The sequence below is a fragment of the Prosopis cineraria genome, unplaced genomic scaffold, assembly GCF_029017545.1.
Source record: "Prosopis cineraria cultivar Desert tree isolate PC_DT_omini unplaced genomic scaffold, ASM2901754v1 PC430, whole genome shotgun sequence".
In the NCBI taxonomy this organism is placed as follows: Eukaryota; Viridiplantae; Streptophyta; class Magnoliopsida; order Fabales; family Fabaceae; genus Prosopis; species Prosopis cineraria.
In genome coordinates this window covers 7,405-27,671 of record NW_026555755.1, presented here as the reverse complement: position 1 = coordinate 27,671, position 20,267 = coordinate 7,405, and the positions used below count along the sequence as shown (strand labels likewise).

General features: G+C 30.0%; 2 protein-coding genes across 2 annotated transcripts; both read right to left on the bottom strand.

The window, feature by feature from the left end:
- Nucleotides 1-13,337: 13,337 nt before the first annotated feature.
- On the bottom strand, nucleotides 13,338-15,079 carry LOC129297063 (albumin-2-like). The gene is given in 4 exon segments (XM_054935437.1): nucleotides 13,338-13,740; nucleotides 13,840-14,296; nucleotides 14,299-14,667; nucleotides 14,932-15,079. Coding segments are annotated over 4 exon segments (1,005 nt in total). The 3' UTR covers nucleotides 13,338-13,709.
- LOC129297061 (uncharacterized) lies at nucleotides 14,961-15,788 on the bottom strand. Its single transcript, XM_054935436.1, has one exon. It carries the CDS (start codon nucleotides 15,520-15,522, stop codon nucleotides 15,085-15,087), a length of 438 nt encoding a protein of 145 aa, XP_054791411.1. The 5' UTR covers nucleotides 15,523-15,788; the 3' UTR covers nucleotides 14,961-15,084.
- Between the last annotated feature and the right edge of the window lie 4,479 nt (nucleotides 15,789-20,267).

Here is a 20,267-nt window from a genome sequence, read left to right as displayed (position 1 = left end):
CTAGAGAATTCATCAAACTACTGTTCAAAGCAGAAAAGTAGATGACATTTATGACGGAAGAATCATAACTTTAAAGATAAAACAATTGAACTTACAATTCCATGATGTGTAGCCAAACTAAACTCAATCCCAAGAATTTCACCTTCTACAACAGTTGAATAAGGATCTTGCTCCATCAACTTCAGAGTTTTAAACTAATGCTGTAATTACCTGCAAACAAAAATTTCATCATTACTCATATTATTTGGTGAAGTCTCCAAAATGATACACACACGCATATTCGTCTTGTCCTTGAGAGGGTGCGACTAATTCATATAGGAGAAAATTATAGTTAGAAGATAAGATATCCTCCTTATAAAACCTTTTAGAAACCGAAGCAAACAAAAAAACTCAAGTGGAAAAACTAAAATTATTGGTTCAATATCATTAAGAACAATAGACGAAAAACTAAAATTCTTCACTAGAAAATTGTAGAGCAAATAAATCCTACAGCTCAAAAAAAAAAAAGAAAAAGAAAAAGAAAAGAGAGAAGGAAAATGAACTTGCTTCTAAAAACTTATAAGGCCATGTTTAAAAAAACAGAGCAGGAACTTAAGTTTCCATTGAACAAGTTAGAAGAAATCAGCAGTCAGAATGAATAAAATGAAAACTACTCAATCGTAAAATGCAAGAAAACATTCAGGGGCTAAAAGGGAGGTTTGGAACAGAGAACCAAAGAAATAAATAACAAAATGCAATAGAAAAGAGAAGAGAACAAGCTTGAAAATGTCACTTCTCGCACTTTTCTTCTCAGCACCCATCATCTACTTTGGAGAGGGGGGGGGGGGGAACAGAGCATCGAACTAAATTTGTATCACATTTCTGAGAAACCATCACCATTTGATTTAGCACACCGTTTCTCGTTCACTGAATACAAAATTGATCACCTTTACAAATGAAAGCTCGATCCTCTGAGTATCTCACTAAGATATGACTCAAAAGTCAAAACCACCTCAGAAACTCTGGTTCTATTCGGACTGAACGTACTGAGACTGAAGACCGATAAGACTTCTTATTTGGATCAAAGAACAAGAATGAAAAAATGGGTCAGTCACAATCACTGCATTCAGAGCTCAAGAGAATAAAGCATGTTCGAAAATACTAAAACATCTTATGCAAAAACTGGCAAAGGAAGTGTTCGATGCTGTGTTCAAACTCAGAAGAATTGGAAGCTTAAAATGTGTGTGTATGTGAGAGAGAGTGAGTGAGTGAGATGGAGAGTGTGACGGTACAGTGCTTCAGAAAATGTAGGAGGGGGAGCAAACGAGCTATGCATGAAGCATATTCCAGTCCTGCCAAGGTTTTTATCGTTGGACCAAAATGCCCATGGACTTGTCCGCTAGGGAGAGTGAAAAAAAAAAAAAACATCGTTTTATAATATTTTACTAAGCTAAAGTATATTTTTTGTCTCCTGATTTTATACAAGATTTTAATTTAGTTTTTTAATAATATAAAATATCTTTTCTTTCAACTGATTATTTTTTGTATCAATAATTATTATTTTAAAAAAAATTAAATTTAATATATCAACATTTGAGAATATTTTGTCAATATTTAAAATTTTAATGTAAAAATTTGAGTTAAAAATTTAAAATAACGCTTTATAAAATTAATAAACCAAGGTAAAATATTGTCTAAAATTAAAGGGCTAAAGATATATTTTAGACTATTTTATTACATCTTAAAATCTTATTATTATTTTATCTCAAATATTTAATTTTTTTATTATTAATAAATATAGATGTATATCAATATACTAAACTAATATGGATGTTATGTGGTGTAGTGGTGTTTCTTGTTTCTCTCAATTTATGTAAAAAATTGAATTTATATATATATATATATATATTATATATATATATATATATAAAGACAATCATTGTCCCAATATTGCATGCTTTCAAAACCTTATGTTTGCCCAAAATATAATGATGATTGTCTACTTCAATTTCTACTTGAAATTTGATACTATATACTCTAGTCTTATATATAAGATATTTTATAAAAATAGAAAAGTAATCTTAATTATAAGGTGTCAAACAAAAAGATAAAATAATTTTCTATTGCCATTTAATTTAGGAAAACATTTACATAAATAACAAGGTGACTTCTTATCTTCCTTTAATTAATAAGGATATACTTGCAATTTTAAGATATTTTTAACAAATTAAAGAACCTTAATAATTAATAGTAATACTTAATGCATACGTGAATTTCAAACACCTTGCAAAAAAAATTAGAGGGAGTATATATAATTCTATGTATGTTTTCGGGCATAAATGGAATCTGTAAGGGTACTTTTGACGCTTGTCACACTATCCTCCCATCCAATGTTATTCCTCTCCAATGGTAATGAAATCATTTTGATCCACCACATTTTCTTTGTGATGACATGAATATTTTTATTAAAAACCCTTCCAACATATCAAACAACTTAAGAAACAGCATTTAATAGCTTTGCCAACTTCGCTTTTTGCATTTTGCCCAAATGGAGTTTTTCTATAGATGTTAATTTCACAGGCTAGTATAATGAGGAAACATAAATCATGAGACAATTTTTCCTGCAAGGTATATTATATAATTTCTTTGGCCAACATATATTATATTATATTATATTTATTATTATTCATTTGTATATTTTTAATTTTTTTTGAGTGAATATAAAAAGATTATATTTTTATTTTTACCAATATTTTATTGTTTTTCTTTTTCATCCCTTATAATTTAATGCACTAAACTCATGTATTATCCATGAGAAACAAATTCTATCATGCACTTTAATAGATCTTTTGCAAATTTCAAGTCGCAAGAACAATTAGAAATAAATCGATTAAGGAGGCTTTAAGTGGACTTCATGCTAAAAATTTGATAAAATAAATGGTAATTAGATCAATAAAAACTAGGCAAAATCTAGTCAAATAATCCAGTTAGGACATCATCAACTTAATATGGGTTGAGAAGATAGCTTCTAACCTAATTCTGATTTGAAGACTTTTTTCCTTTTTATGGAAAAAAGTGTAGGAGTTTGGCCCCGAGCTCACCATACAACTAGGCATGTTTTCAAGTGCAAAGAGCACTTTCGAAGATACTTACAGATTGCCTGTTAATAAAGTTTTTATATTGACAACAGGATTTGATTCCATGACCTTATAGAGCTTTTTCACATAGTTGACATAATGTAGGTAGGAATTGAATGTAAATCATTTAATGTTCAATGACTATGTTACCCACTTACTTAAATGAGGTCCTATATATAGTTTGGTATGTTTAAGATTGTTAGGAACACTTAAGAAAATGATTATAATCGTTAAAGATATGTAGAAGTAAAGAATATAAAAAAAAGCACTTTATTTGCATCCAGCATTAAATGTTTGTAAGAGGGCCATATCAAGCGTGAACAAGATGGGAGTCACACGTGAATAGCACTAAACCACAAGGTTCTAGTTCACTTTAGCTAAATCAAACGTGACATTGTAATGGGTTCAAGCATATTTCAGAAGGCAAAAGCACCTAACTTCTCTATGAGTCAAAAGATGCATGGCTACTTAAGGGATCAAGCATGGAATGGAATATAGAAGCTCTTAGCTTCTCAATCGGTTGAAACGTGCTTGACTTTTTTCTAAAATAAGCTTGATTTGGCTTATTCAGTTTTAAGGCTCTCTAAGTTAGACTTGAAAATTTCTAAGTGTAAAACCTATTTAAGTGCGATTCAATCTAGAATCACACCTGGACATTTGAAGCACACTTCAATCTAACACACATGAAAATTCAAGTGTGGATACAATAGTTACTCAAGTGTGAATCTGATCACAAAAGCATGTTCAAGACATTTGCTAACACTAATTGTAAAACGCATGTGGACCATTTTTAGATTCAAGCGTGGATTGGACCATAGTGTTGAGCATGAATTCCAAAGTCTACAAGCAAGTTTCAATTTCAAATCAAGCTTGAATTGATTTTACTAAGTCCTAAAATGTACAAAGTATAGCCAAAACAAGCATGGACCTATACTAGATCAAGCATGGATTGGACATGTGAACAATGGTGTATTTTAAGAGTTTGACAATTAAGTTCAAAGGACTTCTAAGCTTAAGGTTGGTTCTAATATGATGCATTCTTACCATTTTTAAAACGTGTGATATATATCTCATTGATTTTCACAATTGAATACAAGAGAAGAACAAAATAAATAAACTCATAACACTAAGTCTTCTCTTAATCTTCACGCTCTTGGGCATTTTATCACTTTGTTAATGTATATGATCTATACTAGTAACAAATACCTTTCTCTTCTTTTTGTTATCATCAAAACACATAGTTCAACATTTCTCCTTTTTTTGATAATGACAAACCTCAAATCAAGAATTAATTTTATTCAACATAAATACTCTCTTAAGCAGGCTAGGAGTTCAAAATAATATAAGAATTAGATTGAAAAGAATGAAAACTAAAACTAAAACTAAAACTAACAGTAATGTAAGCATGGAAATAAAGAATAATGAATTTCATTGATGAAAAAAAGAATATAAAAGAAGTATTAGCTTGTATCATCAATATAAATAATAAAACACATAGTCAAGCATTTACATAAATTAACAAAAAAGTAAACACAAAAATGGTTGAATTTTCCCCCTATCTAAGGTAATCCTAGGCTTTTCTCCTCTTTATGCATCATCAAAAAGCATGTGGTTGGCCCATAAATTTTTGTGTATTTAGCATGAAGATAAGCATGGAAGGATCAAAGGGTTGAGTGGAGAGAATCATAGTCTAAGTACTGGGTTAGAAGGGTCCATCATTAGAATAGGATCCATATGCTACAATCTCCTCAGCATGAGTTTAACTTGTCAACATTTTTGTTTCATAACTTTGATATATCTCATTTTAATTAAGCGTAATTTGTTAAAATTTTTATTTACCCAATTCACCCCCTCTTGGGCTTATTTATCATTTTATCAAGTAAGTATAATGTTCATAAGCAAAAATAAGATTTTATCATAGTTATGAAACATATGGAATTATGAGATACCACTTAGATTTGGAAACATTTGAAAATATGGTTTAAAATATCATTTTTCATTGAATAGGGTCATCTATCATGGCCAAGACATGACTAGCCAATAATGTTTTGTGCCTTGTGCTACGGCATACTACACATTCTTAATGACAACATCACTATCAAAAACCAGATTTGGGGGATGAACTTTCGATGCACACCAAATTTTTATCTAGTATCCGATTGAGGTAATTTAGGTATTTATAGAAATCTTATTTAGTATACTAGCTAATGATATTGGTTTCATTTTCAAACTATTTCACAACAAATAGTTGTACACCCAAACGCAAATAAATAACATTTTCAAACATTTTCACAATCAGGGTGGCCAAAGGTCAACTAAATGCCAAAAGCCTATTTCAACACTTAGACTACATTCAAGAGACTTAGAACAACCTGTACAATGCACCACAACAATCATATACCTTTATAATTCAACATCATCAATAGGGGAAGGTTTTCAATATCCTTTCTCAAAATTATTAACACCTTTAACATAAATACTTACACCAATATTTTGACTTTATACATCAAGTCTATATCATACAATATATGAGCTAGGCCTAAAATACAACCAATCACAAAATAAATGCAAAATGATGCAAGTATTCCTAAATATGACCTAGTTGGCAATATCATCTTAAATTACAAATATAATAAAAAATAATATAAGGAATATAGTAGGAATCACAAGTCCTAAGCCTTAGCCCCTTTCCCTTTGTCCTGTTCAAAGCTAGTGTTGGTAAAAGGTTAAATGAGAGGTAAATATAATCACTTAATAACTAACGTACACTAAAACTTTCACATGCAAGGCTATCAATCATAGGCATGCAATGTGGATAAAATACTCAATTTCATAACCATTAATCATATCAAGGTATATAATGAGATGCATGATCAATAACCCCCTTTATCTCACCTCCTAATACTTTCAACTGAATAAGTGAGTTATTAAATCAAATAAGCCTACGTCCATGTGAATGGACTAACTCAAGCTCACCAATTATGAGGATCTATCTATTCGCTCTCAGACCACGAATTCTCCCATTCTCAAATACCTAGAGTGTCATTAGCCCTACCCTACACCTAGTTCAGGGTGATGTTAAAGGCCCAAAGGGCTAGGTAACCTATCTCACACTTGCTCTTGGGTGATGTTGAGGAATACCCAACCCAAAACCAAACACTTTTAGGCCACTCAAGGCATTGGTACCATCCATATGGACTCAATATACTCTTCTCCCTCAAGACTAACTCCCATTATCAATCATGATTATGTAAACAATCACACGCTTAACACACATAACATGTCATTTCTCATTTACTCATGCTTAACATGCATAGCATAACTCATCTCTCAACAAAACCAAAGTCAACATCATAAATTCCTTTCAATTCCATCTTATTAAAAATCATCACTCTCAATCATCATAATCCTTTTTGCAAAGTCTCATTATACTCAAAACTTTCATTCTCATAGCTTTTCTCATTTCCATGCAAAATATAAATATCATATCAACAATTATTTGTTCTTTTCATCTACATTCAATTTCAAGAGGCCACACTTGTAACATCCCAATTTTTATTCATAAAATTTAAATTATTTTAATGCATGATTTATTAAGTAAATTGAGGATTAAGGTAAATAAATTATATTGTCTAAGGCATAGAGACACATGATATTGTGATTTAATAAAATAGAATATGAAATTGAGAAAAATCCTGATCAAGATAAATTGATTCTAATTTTACTTTTAAAGCATCAAATTATTATTTTATGATGAAATACAAAAAATTAAAAGTAGTAAATATTTATAAGCATTGAATTGAATTTAATGTAATTAATTCATGGTAATTGAAATTTATCATATAATTATTTGAGTAAAAAGAACTTACTTGAGAGGGGTTATATATTTTAAATGAGATTAAATAAAAATATGTAAATTATTTTTCATTTAAAAAATCATAATCATAATCATATAAATATTAAAGAAATTGTGTTTGAGCAAGATACATGAGTAGATTTTAATTTTTAAGATGATAAAAGAGTCTTACAAAATAATTAATTATAATATGTATAATTAATTTTTTTTAAAAAATTATTAAAGGGTATGGTTAAAAAAAAAGGAAAAGACAAAAAAATGTGAGGCCCACCCTACATTTAGGGCTGTACATAGTTGGGTACAAGCCACTCATGCCGTTACCTATTACTCGCCCATTTTTAGTTAAATGGATAGGCACCCACCTATACCCGCATATACCTATTTACACCCATTTAAAACAGGTGCAAACGGATACGGGTGGGCATGGGCGACCAATTTAGCCTACAACACTTTTTCTTAAAAAAAAACACATTTTTATCCCAATTATACAAGTTGCATGAAGTTCAAATCAACTAGGCAACAAGCTGTAGGAAGAATAATAAAAGCGATAAAGCAATATATATAATAATTAATTTATGAAAGACCATTCCGATAACTATAACCTAATATGTTGAGATATTCATCATTTTATATTCACTTTTATGTTAAAATGTGATAATCTTAAATAGCTCAATCACCTACTTACAAGAGGAAGGAGACCAAAACAAAGTCAAAGATCATGTTAAAATTCTAATCAGCAAATTTCATTGAAATTAAAACATTCTAATAAAAAAATCCCAGTGAATCAGATAGCACAATTTAAAAAATGTTAATAAATTGACCAAATTAGTAAAAAAAAAAGAAAAGAAAAGGAAAGGTGTGGAAAGGTTGGTTTTGATAGACACTTTCGTTTGCATCTTTATGAGCTGCCAGGCAGAGTCCAACGTTGGAGGTGGGGGGTGGATAGGCGAGGGCAATAGGTGACTATGGTCTACTTTTTTGTCTCTGCAAGCTATAACCTACGAGGCTAATGGTGAAAGCCGACGGGCGATGGATGGCGTGATGATGAACAACTGCATGGGTGAGGGGTGCTTGAGTCTTGACAGCTTCGTCTTACTCTCAAGTCTCGACTACCATGATTAGGGAAGAAGACGAACTTAGGTAGGGCTATTGGTTTAGGAAGTAGGAACTAATCAACTTAGCTCAAACACTGAATATGGTTTTGGTTGAAAAAGAATGGGCTGTTTATGTCTGCGTGAGGTAAGCTAGTTTGGTATTTTAGTCAGGTGAGTAATAAATTAAAAAATAATAATATATGGGCAGGTATGGGTCGCTTGAGGCCTTACCTGTTACCCACCCATTTTTGGTCACACGAGTAGCCACTTGTCTATACCCGTTTTTCTCCATCCTTGAACAGGCATAGGTTGACCCATTTGGTAATGAGTTAGGTGGGTATGAGCAGGTTTGTAGGTTTATAGGTATATTGCACACCCCTATATTAAACACATGTCACTTCATCTCTCATCCATTGCGTCTTCCTCCTGTCTTCTCTTCTTTGCATGAGGGGTTTGTATTGGAGAGTGAGGGAGAGTTGGGACTTAGGACTCAAGCTCCATAATAAAAAAATTTTGGGTGTGAATTGAAATTTTTTCAACATTATATAAGTTTTTTGAATATTTTTTAATTAAATATCTTCTTTGGTTTTTAATTTCTTGATGATGGAAAGCCTAGAGTTTAATAAATGATTGAAATTTTGAGTTTTTGGTATTTTAATAAATTATTTAGTTTTTAACGGAGCTAATGATGTTAGAATAAGAGTTTGTATGATGTTGATTATGCCAAATTAATTGATTTGAAGAATTAAAGGTAGGGTTCAGTTGAAAATTTGTGATTTATGTGTATGGTAGTGATATATTTTAAATTTAACGGTTTATTTTGGATTAATGGAGGTTATGCTGGTGATTATATGGATTAGTTTTGATGTTTATTATTGAATGTGAATATTAGTGATCCTTGTAGGAGTTGTAAATGCTGGAATTTTGAGATAAAGGATGACTTGAGAGAATTATCATTGTTTAATAGCTCTAATGAGTGAAATGAGGTTCTTAAATTATAATAATGTAATTGAGATTGAGAAATTTATTTATGATAGTGAATTAGAATTTTTAAAGAAAATAAAGTTAAGAAAATTAGGGTTCTTTGTGATGATTAGAGTTAAATATGATAACACACATAAGAGGGGGTGAATTGGGTTTTAATCAAATTTTCAATATTTTAAAACTTTTTCCCAATAAAATAGGGTATAAGAGTAAGTTTGAGCAAATATAAGTTTAAAACTATAATTGCAAGAATACTAATGTAATTTCTGCAAGCTTAATATATGCAAGAATGTTTAAGAATAATTTCTAAGTGAGACTTCGAGTAAGAGCATGTAAATATAACTAATTCAATTTTACACACTAAAACAGAGTACAAAATAAGATTGTTGAAAATATAAAGAGTTGAGGGAAGAGAGAATAAAATTATGATTATCCTGATTCAACTTTAATTACTTGAACCTACATCCAGTCCCCAAGCAAATCACTTAAAATTTCTCCACTATAATCTATGAGTTTAAATTAGGCACTTGTGAGCCATTACAATATTCTGGAACTTGTGAGCTCTTACAATTACTCACAACACTAGTGAGCTTTTCTCCCAAGATAATAACCTCTCTTGATTACAATAAAAATCTCTCCCTCACTTTTACAATGTGTATGAAGATAAGTTACTCTCATATAAAACTCTCTCTACGAGCATAATGAGTACAATTTGGCTTAAAGAACAATTATCTTCATAAAGTACAAGCAATATGAACATGAATTCATAACTTAATGGTTTTTGAGCTTAATCTCTTGTCAAAACAAGTTTAAAGTGTTATATTTGTAGCTCATTGAGTGAAATAATTATTGGAGATATAATATGGCCATTTATAGTTATTGAAGATGTGTAGGAGTGAAGCAAAGGTGAAAAAGCCCTTCTTCTATGAAATGCTTTAAATGCAATGTCAAAAGTTAATTCAAGCATAGATTAGCCTAATTCAAATGTGGATTAGCCGCTTGGTTCACTTTTGGCAAATTCAGTGAGTGCTCTTTCTAGTTCATACTTGAATTGGATTTGGATAAAATAGCTTGATTTACTTATGTCTAATTCAAACATGTGCTCTTTCTAGTTAAAGCTTGAAATGGATTACAGAAGGCTTGGGTTCTCATTCAAGCGTGGATCACACAAGTCACATGTGTGGGTTAGATGAAGGCATAACTCAAGCTAATCATACTATGATTGATTCAAGCATACATCACCATGTACTCAATTGTGAATTAGATCACAGAAGCTATTTAGTGAAAAACAAAGCTTATGGAGGCTAATTCAAGCGTATTGGTTATAATGCAATCTTGAAGTGGACTCACTTAGGCTGAAACATGTATATAGACATTCTCATTCATGCATGTATAAGAGGCATTATACATAATAGAACTTTTGAAGGCTATTACTAACTCAATACAACTAAAAATCTATCAAATTATATATCATTGGAAATATCGTTACATCTAGTTTTTAGTGAAAAAAAGTTTCACATTAAATTTAATGTACTTTGTGAGATAGGAGCAAAAAGAGTGACTAAAGGTTAAAATTGAACACAGTGCATAATCAAATATCTCATTACTCAATTTCTAAAAATCATATATTTTTTACTAGAACTTTATTTTGAATAAATTAACTATCATTAAAAATTTGTTGAAGTTTATTTTCAAATGAGATATGTTTCACATTAAAATAATTGGTATATTGAGAGATATGACTAAAAACATGAGTAAAGGTTAAATTTGATTTTCTGCAGAATTTACATTTCAAAGCTTAAACTTTAAATATTCATAACTTTTTCAACTTAATTTCATTTTGAGTAAATAAAATATCTTTGAAAATCTTATGAAGTTAGTGATAAAAAAATTTCATAGTTTGTGAGATATAGACAACCAAAGATGAATTAGTTTAACAATAAGATTTCTAGTATAAGAATATCATCCTTTCAAGTCCACGACTATGATACATCTAAGCTTGTATAAATGATTTCATTCTTCTTAAACTCTTCTTGGATCATTCTCTCTTCATGCTCTTCCATCTTGAGTATAGCATGTTAATGATGACTTCAGTTTCTTCCTCTTCATACTCACTTTTATTTCTACTTTGAACAACCTTTAATACTATAATATGAAAAAAGTGGTTATTAGTCCAAATATCAATATGTATATTATAATGATCCAAAATTTTGAATTAAATAAATTTCTTCTCAATTAATATTTAATTTAATTATTTTAATTTTAGGACAAATGAGGAGAAGTGGCCAAATAGAATTTATACCAATTACTTATATAGAGATCTAGAATTCAAATTTTATTTAAGTCAAAGGTTAGTTTATGTTCTTTTTATGGAGAAGTACTAAAGTACCCTTGCCTCGTATTATAAAAATATGATGATGATAATAATAATTAAATCTGGTGGGGTCTTTTCTTGTAATTTTTCCCACCAACTTTTATATCTCATATTCTTCTTTCTTGCTTGTCAGTGAAAACAGAGAAGAGAGTGAGTGAGAGAGAGGCGTGGATTCTGTATCTTTCCTTTCTTTCCCGTCGCCTTGGTTCAGTCTCGACCGGATGTGTGTTTGTTTCCCGCCTGCCAGAAAATTCATCCTTTCCTTGTCTCCCCACTCCCTACCTTGACTGGAAACTTATAAACTAATAAGGGAGAATGATAATTAAGGACCTGCTAAGAACATTAATTTTAATTACGGATCGTGAAATTTTGAAATCTGAGTTAAGGACCATGGTCCTTAATTGTGATAAAAAAATGAAATTTGTGAGGTGGGATTCATTATTGCCATTTGGAAATTCACTAACCCAACTTGAGAAAATTTGTAACGTATATTGTGAAAATATGAAACCCCACTTGGAAATGGAATGTTTAAAAAAGTACCATTTGGAAATTCACTAACTAGACTTAGAAAAATTTCTAACGTATATTATGAAACATGAAACTTCACTTGGGAATCGATTGTTTAATAAAAAACACCAATTTGGATAAGTCACTTTTTATTAATGATTCTCAAGTGGGGTTTCATTTTTTCACAATATACGTTAGAAATTTTTTCAAGTCTAGTTAGTGAATTCTCAAGTGACGCCTTTTATTAAACATTCTATTTTCAAGTGGGGTTTCATGTTTTCACAATATACGTTAGTAATTTTCTCAAGTTGGGTTAGTGAATTCCCAAGTCGCGTTAGTGAATCCCACCTCACAAATTTTATTTTTTTATCACAATTAAGGACCATGGTCCTTAACTCGAATTTTAAAATTTTACAGTTTGTAATTGAAATTAATATTTTTAACAGGTCCTTAATTGTCATTCTCCCAACTAATAAACATAATTAATACGACAAAGAATCCCAATTCAGAAAACGCTGAACAATAGAAAAAGGGCAGAGAAGAGATTCGACTCCCTGATTAATAAAGTCACTCTCGAAAATTTGCACTACCTCCTAAGCTGCAGGTAGGAAACTGGACACTTTTCATTAATGGCCTCAACAGATAAGTTGTTGTGGCCCAAATTAGAGAAACTCTGTCTAGTTTACATCTCTAGCTTCTAAATTATTAAAATATAAATGTTAGGGCATTTCTGTGTGAAACACGTGTCTTAGCTTGATGTTCGCCTGATACTGGGGGGTCTCAGTTTGCATAAACACTAATCAACCTTGTTCATCCATCTTCACATCCGTGGGTGGGTGAATGACCAGCCTTTAATGTAAGCAGAAGCGATTTGCCTTTCTTGTGTGCGCCGCTGTCTTCTGACAAAGTGCATCTAGGTTCAGGAAGGTACTTAGCTCTAGCGGTTAAGGTCTTCATATTTTTAGCCCATTTTTAACCTTTTTACATCATTATTCTTTTTTTTTTTAACAAACTTTTTACATCATTATTCTAAAATGAAGTAAAAATGTGAAATTGTGAGTAAATATGTCTTAACTTTTTTTTCCATATTTTCACGCCATAAATATCCATTTTAGAAGCCATAATTAACATATATATTAAGTATAAGTAGGCTTATCAAAATGTTTTAAGAAAGTGCATTTAATAAGGGTAAATTGAAAAATAATAATAAAGTAACTATCTTTTCTTAATTTCAGTGAAGTAGTTAAAAATAACTTATACGTAGGATTGGATGAAATAGTTCAACCATAGATGAAGAGGGGTCAAAGTGAAGTTAAATATAAATTTAATGGAGTACCTAACTTTAACTTTTGAAGCTCATATATGCTAGATTATTCGTGGCTCAGCTGATGGGATCTCATGATCTTAGCCACACAATTCACCTGTTTTAAACATGAAAAAGTACAACTATGAAAACATCAACCAAAATGACAACATGACACGACCCTACGCAACACATACCAAAACATAAAAAGTTACAGCATAATAGTGCCACATGATATCTAAGGACCTAAGAGAGAGGTAGACCAAACTTGCAAAATATCCCCAATCTCCCTGCAAGGTTTTGTCAAGCATGACTGCAAGAGGAGGCTATCGACACCAACCATGAACTGGTTAAAGAAAGGTGATTGAAGAAATTTGCACAAAGCTCCATCCTAGAACATTTATAGAGGGAATTCTTGCAAAATGGTTTGACTGAGTTCTCTTCAGTCCAAGAACATGTGGCTTATTAACAGAACTCATATCCAAATAGCACACATAATGCAAAACCTGGAGAAAACATAAAGTCAACAATGCTAATAATACAAATTACATTAAGAAGTAGAAAATAAATATCATCAATAGAAATTTGTATTCCAATATTCATACCATGATATAAGTGTATCCTCAGCTTCTTCAAGATCTTGGTCTCGGTTGTCATGTTCTTGATCGTGATGATTATGTTCATCAAGCCCATGATTGTTACGAGGCAATATTGGCCTAAGAGAGGGCCAATGGTCAATGATTTTCTTCACGCCATCAATTATATAGTCTTTAGTTGAACCTGGGGCATAATTGATAAGTGCATATTGGTCTCCTTTAAAAATGTAAGCTTCATCTGTCCTGTGAGATGCAAAAGCCGCTTCTATTCCACTTTCAAAGATAGTTCCTTTTAAACTATAAAAGCCTTGGTTAATGTGACGAATGGCAAATTGGGTCTTGGAATTATAGTTTATAAGAGCATACTGGTCGCCTTTGAATAAGTAAGCTTCATTAGTTGCAGTTGCCCTAAATGCAGCATCTATGCCATTCTCAAAAACCGTACCCTTGAAGAAGGGAAACATGGCGTGATTATCATTGGACCTTGGAGTATTTTGTCATTTGTGGATCCCGGAGCATAGTCTATGTAGGCACAAAGTTTCCCCGAGAAGGTGAAAGCTTCAGTGCCATCGGTATCAAATGCACAATCTATGCCATATTCTCCAAATGCTGTGCCAACAAGAGATCGATAGCCATCACAAATAAAAAGTGGACCATTGATAATCTTGTCATTTGTTGATCTTGGAGCATAATTCACTAGCACATACTCATGTTTCATGAATAAATAGGCTTCATTGTTCCTGTGAGCACGGAATGCAGCATTTATGTAGCTCTTTATATCTTCCACTTGATTTGCATACCAATCATATACGTCGACATCCGAGACTTGTCTTTTCTCTCTTATATGTTTTAATGTGGTTGGATAAATTTAAGCTTCTTCAATTTCTTACGTCCAGAAGTTTTATCCATGTAGTCAACTACGGGCCTACGAAGTCGGATCATCCTAAGCGAATGCGACTGTGGATTAAAATGGCATTTAGTATTAGTGTGTCATCAGCTCTCTCATATCTTGGAAACCTGCACAACAAAAGCTACAGAAAATAAATATATATAATGTATTACACATTATGGTCCAGAAATGTTGATCAATTTAAAACTTACCTTGATCCAACTTCACGTGTGACCAGGTATAATTGAGCAGAGCGAATGTATTGAGGTGCAATGGCACCAATGAATGTAACTTCGTCTTGAGCCGGGAATCTATAATGATTACCCAAGGTCTGAGAAACCCAAATGCCACCAGGAGCATTGATCTCATAACGAAAAAACTCGCATGGATTGTCCAGGTTGGAGATCGGGATCTGGATGCCATGCACTACTAGGTGTGGTGCTAATGAAAGCATGTGTTGTTGGCCTAGTTGAGTCAAGAGGCCTACCAGCATTATGGACATAGTGACACAAATTGAAGTAAGTGGTCTCGGGAGTGTTTTCTTCACGTCTTGCTTCAAGTCCATGAACAAAGACTTGTTGATAGGGAGTCAAGTCCCAACGGAACACATACCTCCTTGTATTTTCGTCATCTTCACTGCTTCTGTAGATGATATCAGGAAGAGGTGGATTTCCTGGAAGGCGACAATTTACGTGGTAAACTTGTTCCACCAAAGCTTGGACTCCTAAAATCTCATCTTGATTCAAAGGCTGTGCATAGGCTGCTGCAGCCCCTCTCCATGGTGAGTTTGGAGGGATTGACATCTGTCGCTTCAGAAGGAATAAGGTACTTCTAAATGGATGGATGTGCAAGTCCAAGAGCTCAGGTAATTAAGATGATATATTTTCCCTCCAATCCTAATCATAGGGCATACTTAATCAAGTTGGTCAATATTAAGAAAAGATTGTTACTCCCTTCGATTTTAATTACAGGGCAAAGTTTTACAATATTATTTGATGCTAACTAAAGAGTAAAAATGTAGTGGTTACATTTTTACCTATATTTCCCTTCCTTAGCTGTACCAAGTTATAATTCCTGGACATATCATTAATTTTAGTGATGGCGAAAATTTAAAAAAAAGGCACTTATTTTTTAATTAAATTAAGATATGTGAATTTTTTATATATTATTTATTCTATATCAAAATCTTATTATTAATATTATTAATATGTTATAATCAATTTGTCTTGATTTAATTGGATAAAAGTATATTACGTATATAATGCTAAGTACATAAATCTTACCCTTAAAAAATCAAATATTTTTTACAATTTTAAGGTTATTAATTATCATTCCTTAAAATCCATAAGTTTATAGATTTTTTCCTATAATTAGAACTAGAGAGCATATCATTAGACTTATTAAAAAAATTATTAACTTTCCAATTTTGTCCTTCTTTGCATTCATACCATAATAAATTATTGTTCTCTAGAAATTCAAAGTACTGGCAAAAATTTTTTGCAGTTAACAATGAAAACACCCAATTCTAAATTTCTAATAAATATAATTTGGCTCTCAATAATAAATAAATGGTAAAATGAAAAAAAATCACTCCAACTTTGCCATATAATATGGACCAATATATAAGAGGTGTGAATGTTTATTCTATAATTAGGAGAGGAAGAAGTGTATTTAAAATCACTCCAACTTAGGTAGCGTTGGAATTGATATATTTAAATATAAATTTTTGATTTAAAATTTTACATTTAAAATTCATGTGTTAAAAATCCTTTGCTTGGATAATGTAACAAATTTTAAAGGTAAAAGAAAGACCATCTAAGATTTGAACCAAAAATGAAAGATTGAGAATAACAATCTTATCTTTATTTTTCAACCAGTGTGAGACCAAAACAATATATGAGAGGAGAGATGAGAGTAACAAACGAATAGTTAAAACGTGAAGAAAATGATATGATTGAAGTAGATAAAATTTCAAATAATTAGAATTTAGAAGAAATTTAAAATTACAAATAAATTATAATAAAATATGAATATGAATTTGGATTTACTTTTATGTATCTAAATGAAGGATTTAATTTAAATCTAAATCTAATTTCAAATCCAAATGCTATTGGAACTAGACCCTAGATGTGCTTGGAGACGCAAATAAATTCCTAGATGTGTTTTGATTAACTAATAACTAGAGCCCAGATATTCTTATTCCTTTTATTTAAAATAATTAATTTATAATTAAACTATATATCTTAATTTAATTAAAAAAACGTTTCAATCGTGGTGCCACTATTAAATTTTGCATCACCAGTGTTTAAAACCTTGTATGTATGTAAAACCAAAAGCATGCATAGACTCTTATATAATATATTTAAAAAGAGAGGAAAAAATCATGATAATACATACTCTTTTCATTCTCACACACACACACATATATAAATCATTTTTAAGTGTCTATCCAAAATTTACGAAAGATAGTTAAATTATCCATATTGTCCAGAAAAGAATAAATTTCTCATCTTACCCTTATTAAATGTAACATCTTTAAATTTTTTTCCCTCTCATATGTAATATTTTACTAATTTAAAGTTATAAAAGGGTAAAATTAAAAAAAAATACACTTTTTTATACGAAGTAACTTACAAAAATGATCATCACTTTTTTTTAGTTTTTAAAGTAACTTATATTATATAAAAGCGAATGAGAGTTTACTTGCATGTTTCGTCTTCCTTATTTCATTGTTACCAAAATTACAACTTTTACTATTAATGAAAAAACATTTTTCTCACGCCGTTTTTCTTTCCAAACGCAAAAAAATAAATCAGAAGCAACTTTTTTTTTCATGTATTTAAAAATAAAAATAAAATAATTTTAAATTAAATATTTTAAAAAACAACTAATTAAACAAGTTTTTTGCTTTTAAAATTTAAAAATAAAAACTGTTTTGAAAAATAACAAACTAGCAGTTAAGCATCACTACCTCCATTATTCCTTTTTATATGGCAAAACTTGAGAATGTACTTATAGATTCTGCAAGTACGCTTTATAAATCCTTCTATAATTATTTTTACTAATTAATGAAATATTTTCAGCATAATTTAATTCTCATTAATTTTAATTTTAAAATTTTCAGTTATATAATCTTATGTTATGTAAAATACCGCATTACACAAGTAATAAATATTTAAAAAACAAAGAGAACTCTCATAACATGCACAGCAAACCAAAGTTTGAATTCTCATTAGAAAAGATATCCACATATTTAATACCAAATCATGCCTTAAACAAGGTCACTTTCAAGTATGAGCAGTAAAAAAAAACAGAGAGAAATATAATGAGAATTTGTTAACGGGATTACATATAACTGTTAACAAGTATATATATTATATGGAAAGTAGCAGCAGCAACAAGAAGAACAAAAATCTAAACATAAAAAGAAACCCAATTATGCAGAGATTTCAATGTCATCACCTTTTTCATGCAGAGATTTCAATGTCATAGAACATAGAAGCCTCCTTTAATTTTCACTAATGACTAGAGAAAATGCAGGAAAGAGCACTGATTCAAGCAGAAGCTCGTACGAACTTTTGTAGTGATCAGTGAGCAATTGGTACCGAAGACATGCATTATAGATGACAGATATTTAAAGAGACCATTGATGGCATTCTTGACCATCAAAATTAAAAATACTAATAATTTAACAAAGTCTTCTAAAATATTTATTTTTTTAATGGGATGAGATGCCGGACGCGTTACAACTACTCAATTATTGTCCTTTTGTGTATGCTTGTCTTACCTTTTTCATAAATGATAATTTATATATTTTTATTTTTTTAATTTAAATTTTTAAATATTTATTTAAGATTAATTAAATTTAATTAGATATTATTTAATTTCATTAGCCAATATTAAATTTTAAAATTTAACTAACTAAATTTCTGATTTAAAAAAATAAAATGATATCTTTAATATTTATATACAGGTACTATTTAATTTTATTTTATTTGTGTAGATTTTTTAAATTCAATTTAAAAGATATTGTAAAGTAAAGATTATTTTGGATAAAAGAATATGGACGGAGATTAATTTTAAGAATTAAATATTTAAAATTTGTTTATATTTATTTTGAGTCTTTTAGTATAATATTTAATTAGGATTATTAAAATAGTCTGATCATTTTATTAAATCATTAAGTGTTATTATAGGAGGAGACGCACGCTGCTTGCATCACCTGATAGATTATATATCAATAAAGGAAGGAATGTAGAGGAAAGAGATGACTCGGACCAAAAAAACCAAAAGAAAAGAGAAAAAACAGGGTAGCAGCGATTGCAGTTTACTTTTTCTTCAATTTCTCCGATGGCACGTCAATTTATCATCTCATATTGCTTGATTTTTAGTTATATGAATAGTTAATTTTTTTACTGTAATCAAATACAAATTATAATCCTAAATTTTAATCAGAATCTTTGATATTTAAAGAAGATTTTATTTTAGCTTTATTTCAATTTTCTCTTCTTTTCTTTACCTCTAAATTTTATGCTTTAGTTGCTATTATTGATTAGAATAAATTATTACATAATTTTGAGTTATAAATTTTATATGAGATTTTACTTGCTATAATTGATTGATATGTAACTTAAGAGTAATTTGGCTTGACTTGAGTAATTACTCATGCTTTATTTTTGGTGTGGCTAACATACAATAGTTGTTAAGTTGTGGGTTAAGGAAAGATTTCAATTAATATATATTTAATTTCTTGTTAATTCTTGAATGAGAATTTAAGAAATTTATAATAAAACTAGAATAATAAAGTTAAATAAAATTAAATTAATTTGTGGAAGAGGATGATTAAGTTTAAGTAATTGGATTGTAATTGATTGCACTGCTTGTTTTTGATAATTTTCTTAGTTGAATTTCCTTTATTTATTTAATTCTAATTTAGTTTTAATTTCATCATAAAAAAACCCTCCATTATTTACCTTTTATATTCATAATTCAAATAGTTATTCTATTAACTCTTAAAGAGACCTAGGTTGCACTTTACTGTAAAATTTAATTTTTATTAATTTTGATGCTATTCAACAGGAGTGTCAAAAATTTGACGCCATTGCCGGGGAGTCAAACGTGTTAACTTTTTAAATTAGTTGTTAATTTTTTTTTCTTTTTCTCATTTTTTTGAATTTTCTAAAATAAATTTGGGTGCTATTTTCAATTTTTTTTTTTCAAATTTTAGGTTATTTTTCATTTTTTCCTAGATTAATTTTTTGATTTTTTTTCCTTATTTTTTTAGGTAGTTTTCTTTTATTTTTATTTTTTAGTGAGGATAGGGTGCACCAAAAAAAAAATTCATTATTTTGATCATATAGTTGAGAGGACTTTGTGTTTCTTTGTATTTTCCTTTAGCTTGAGTGATTCTATTTTGACTGTAGAGATGGCTTGAAATGATTATCATCTTGATACTAATTTTTCTCCATTCATACTTTATCATGACACTCATAGTTTCAAAAGGAAAATTGATGAATTGATTTATACTGTTAAACAAATGCTTGCTGAA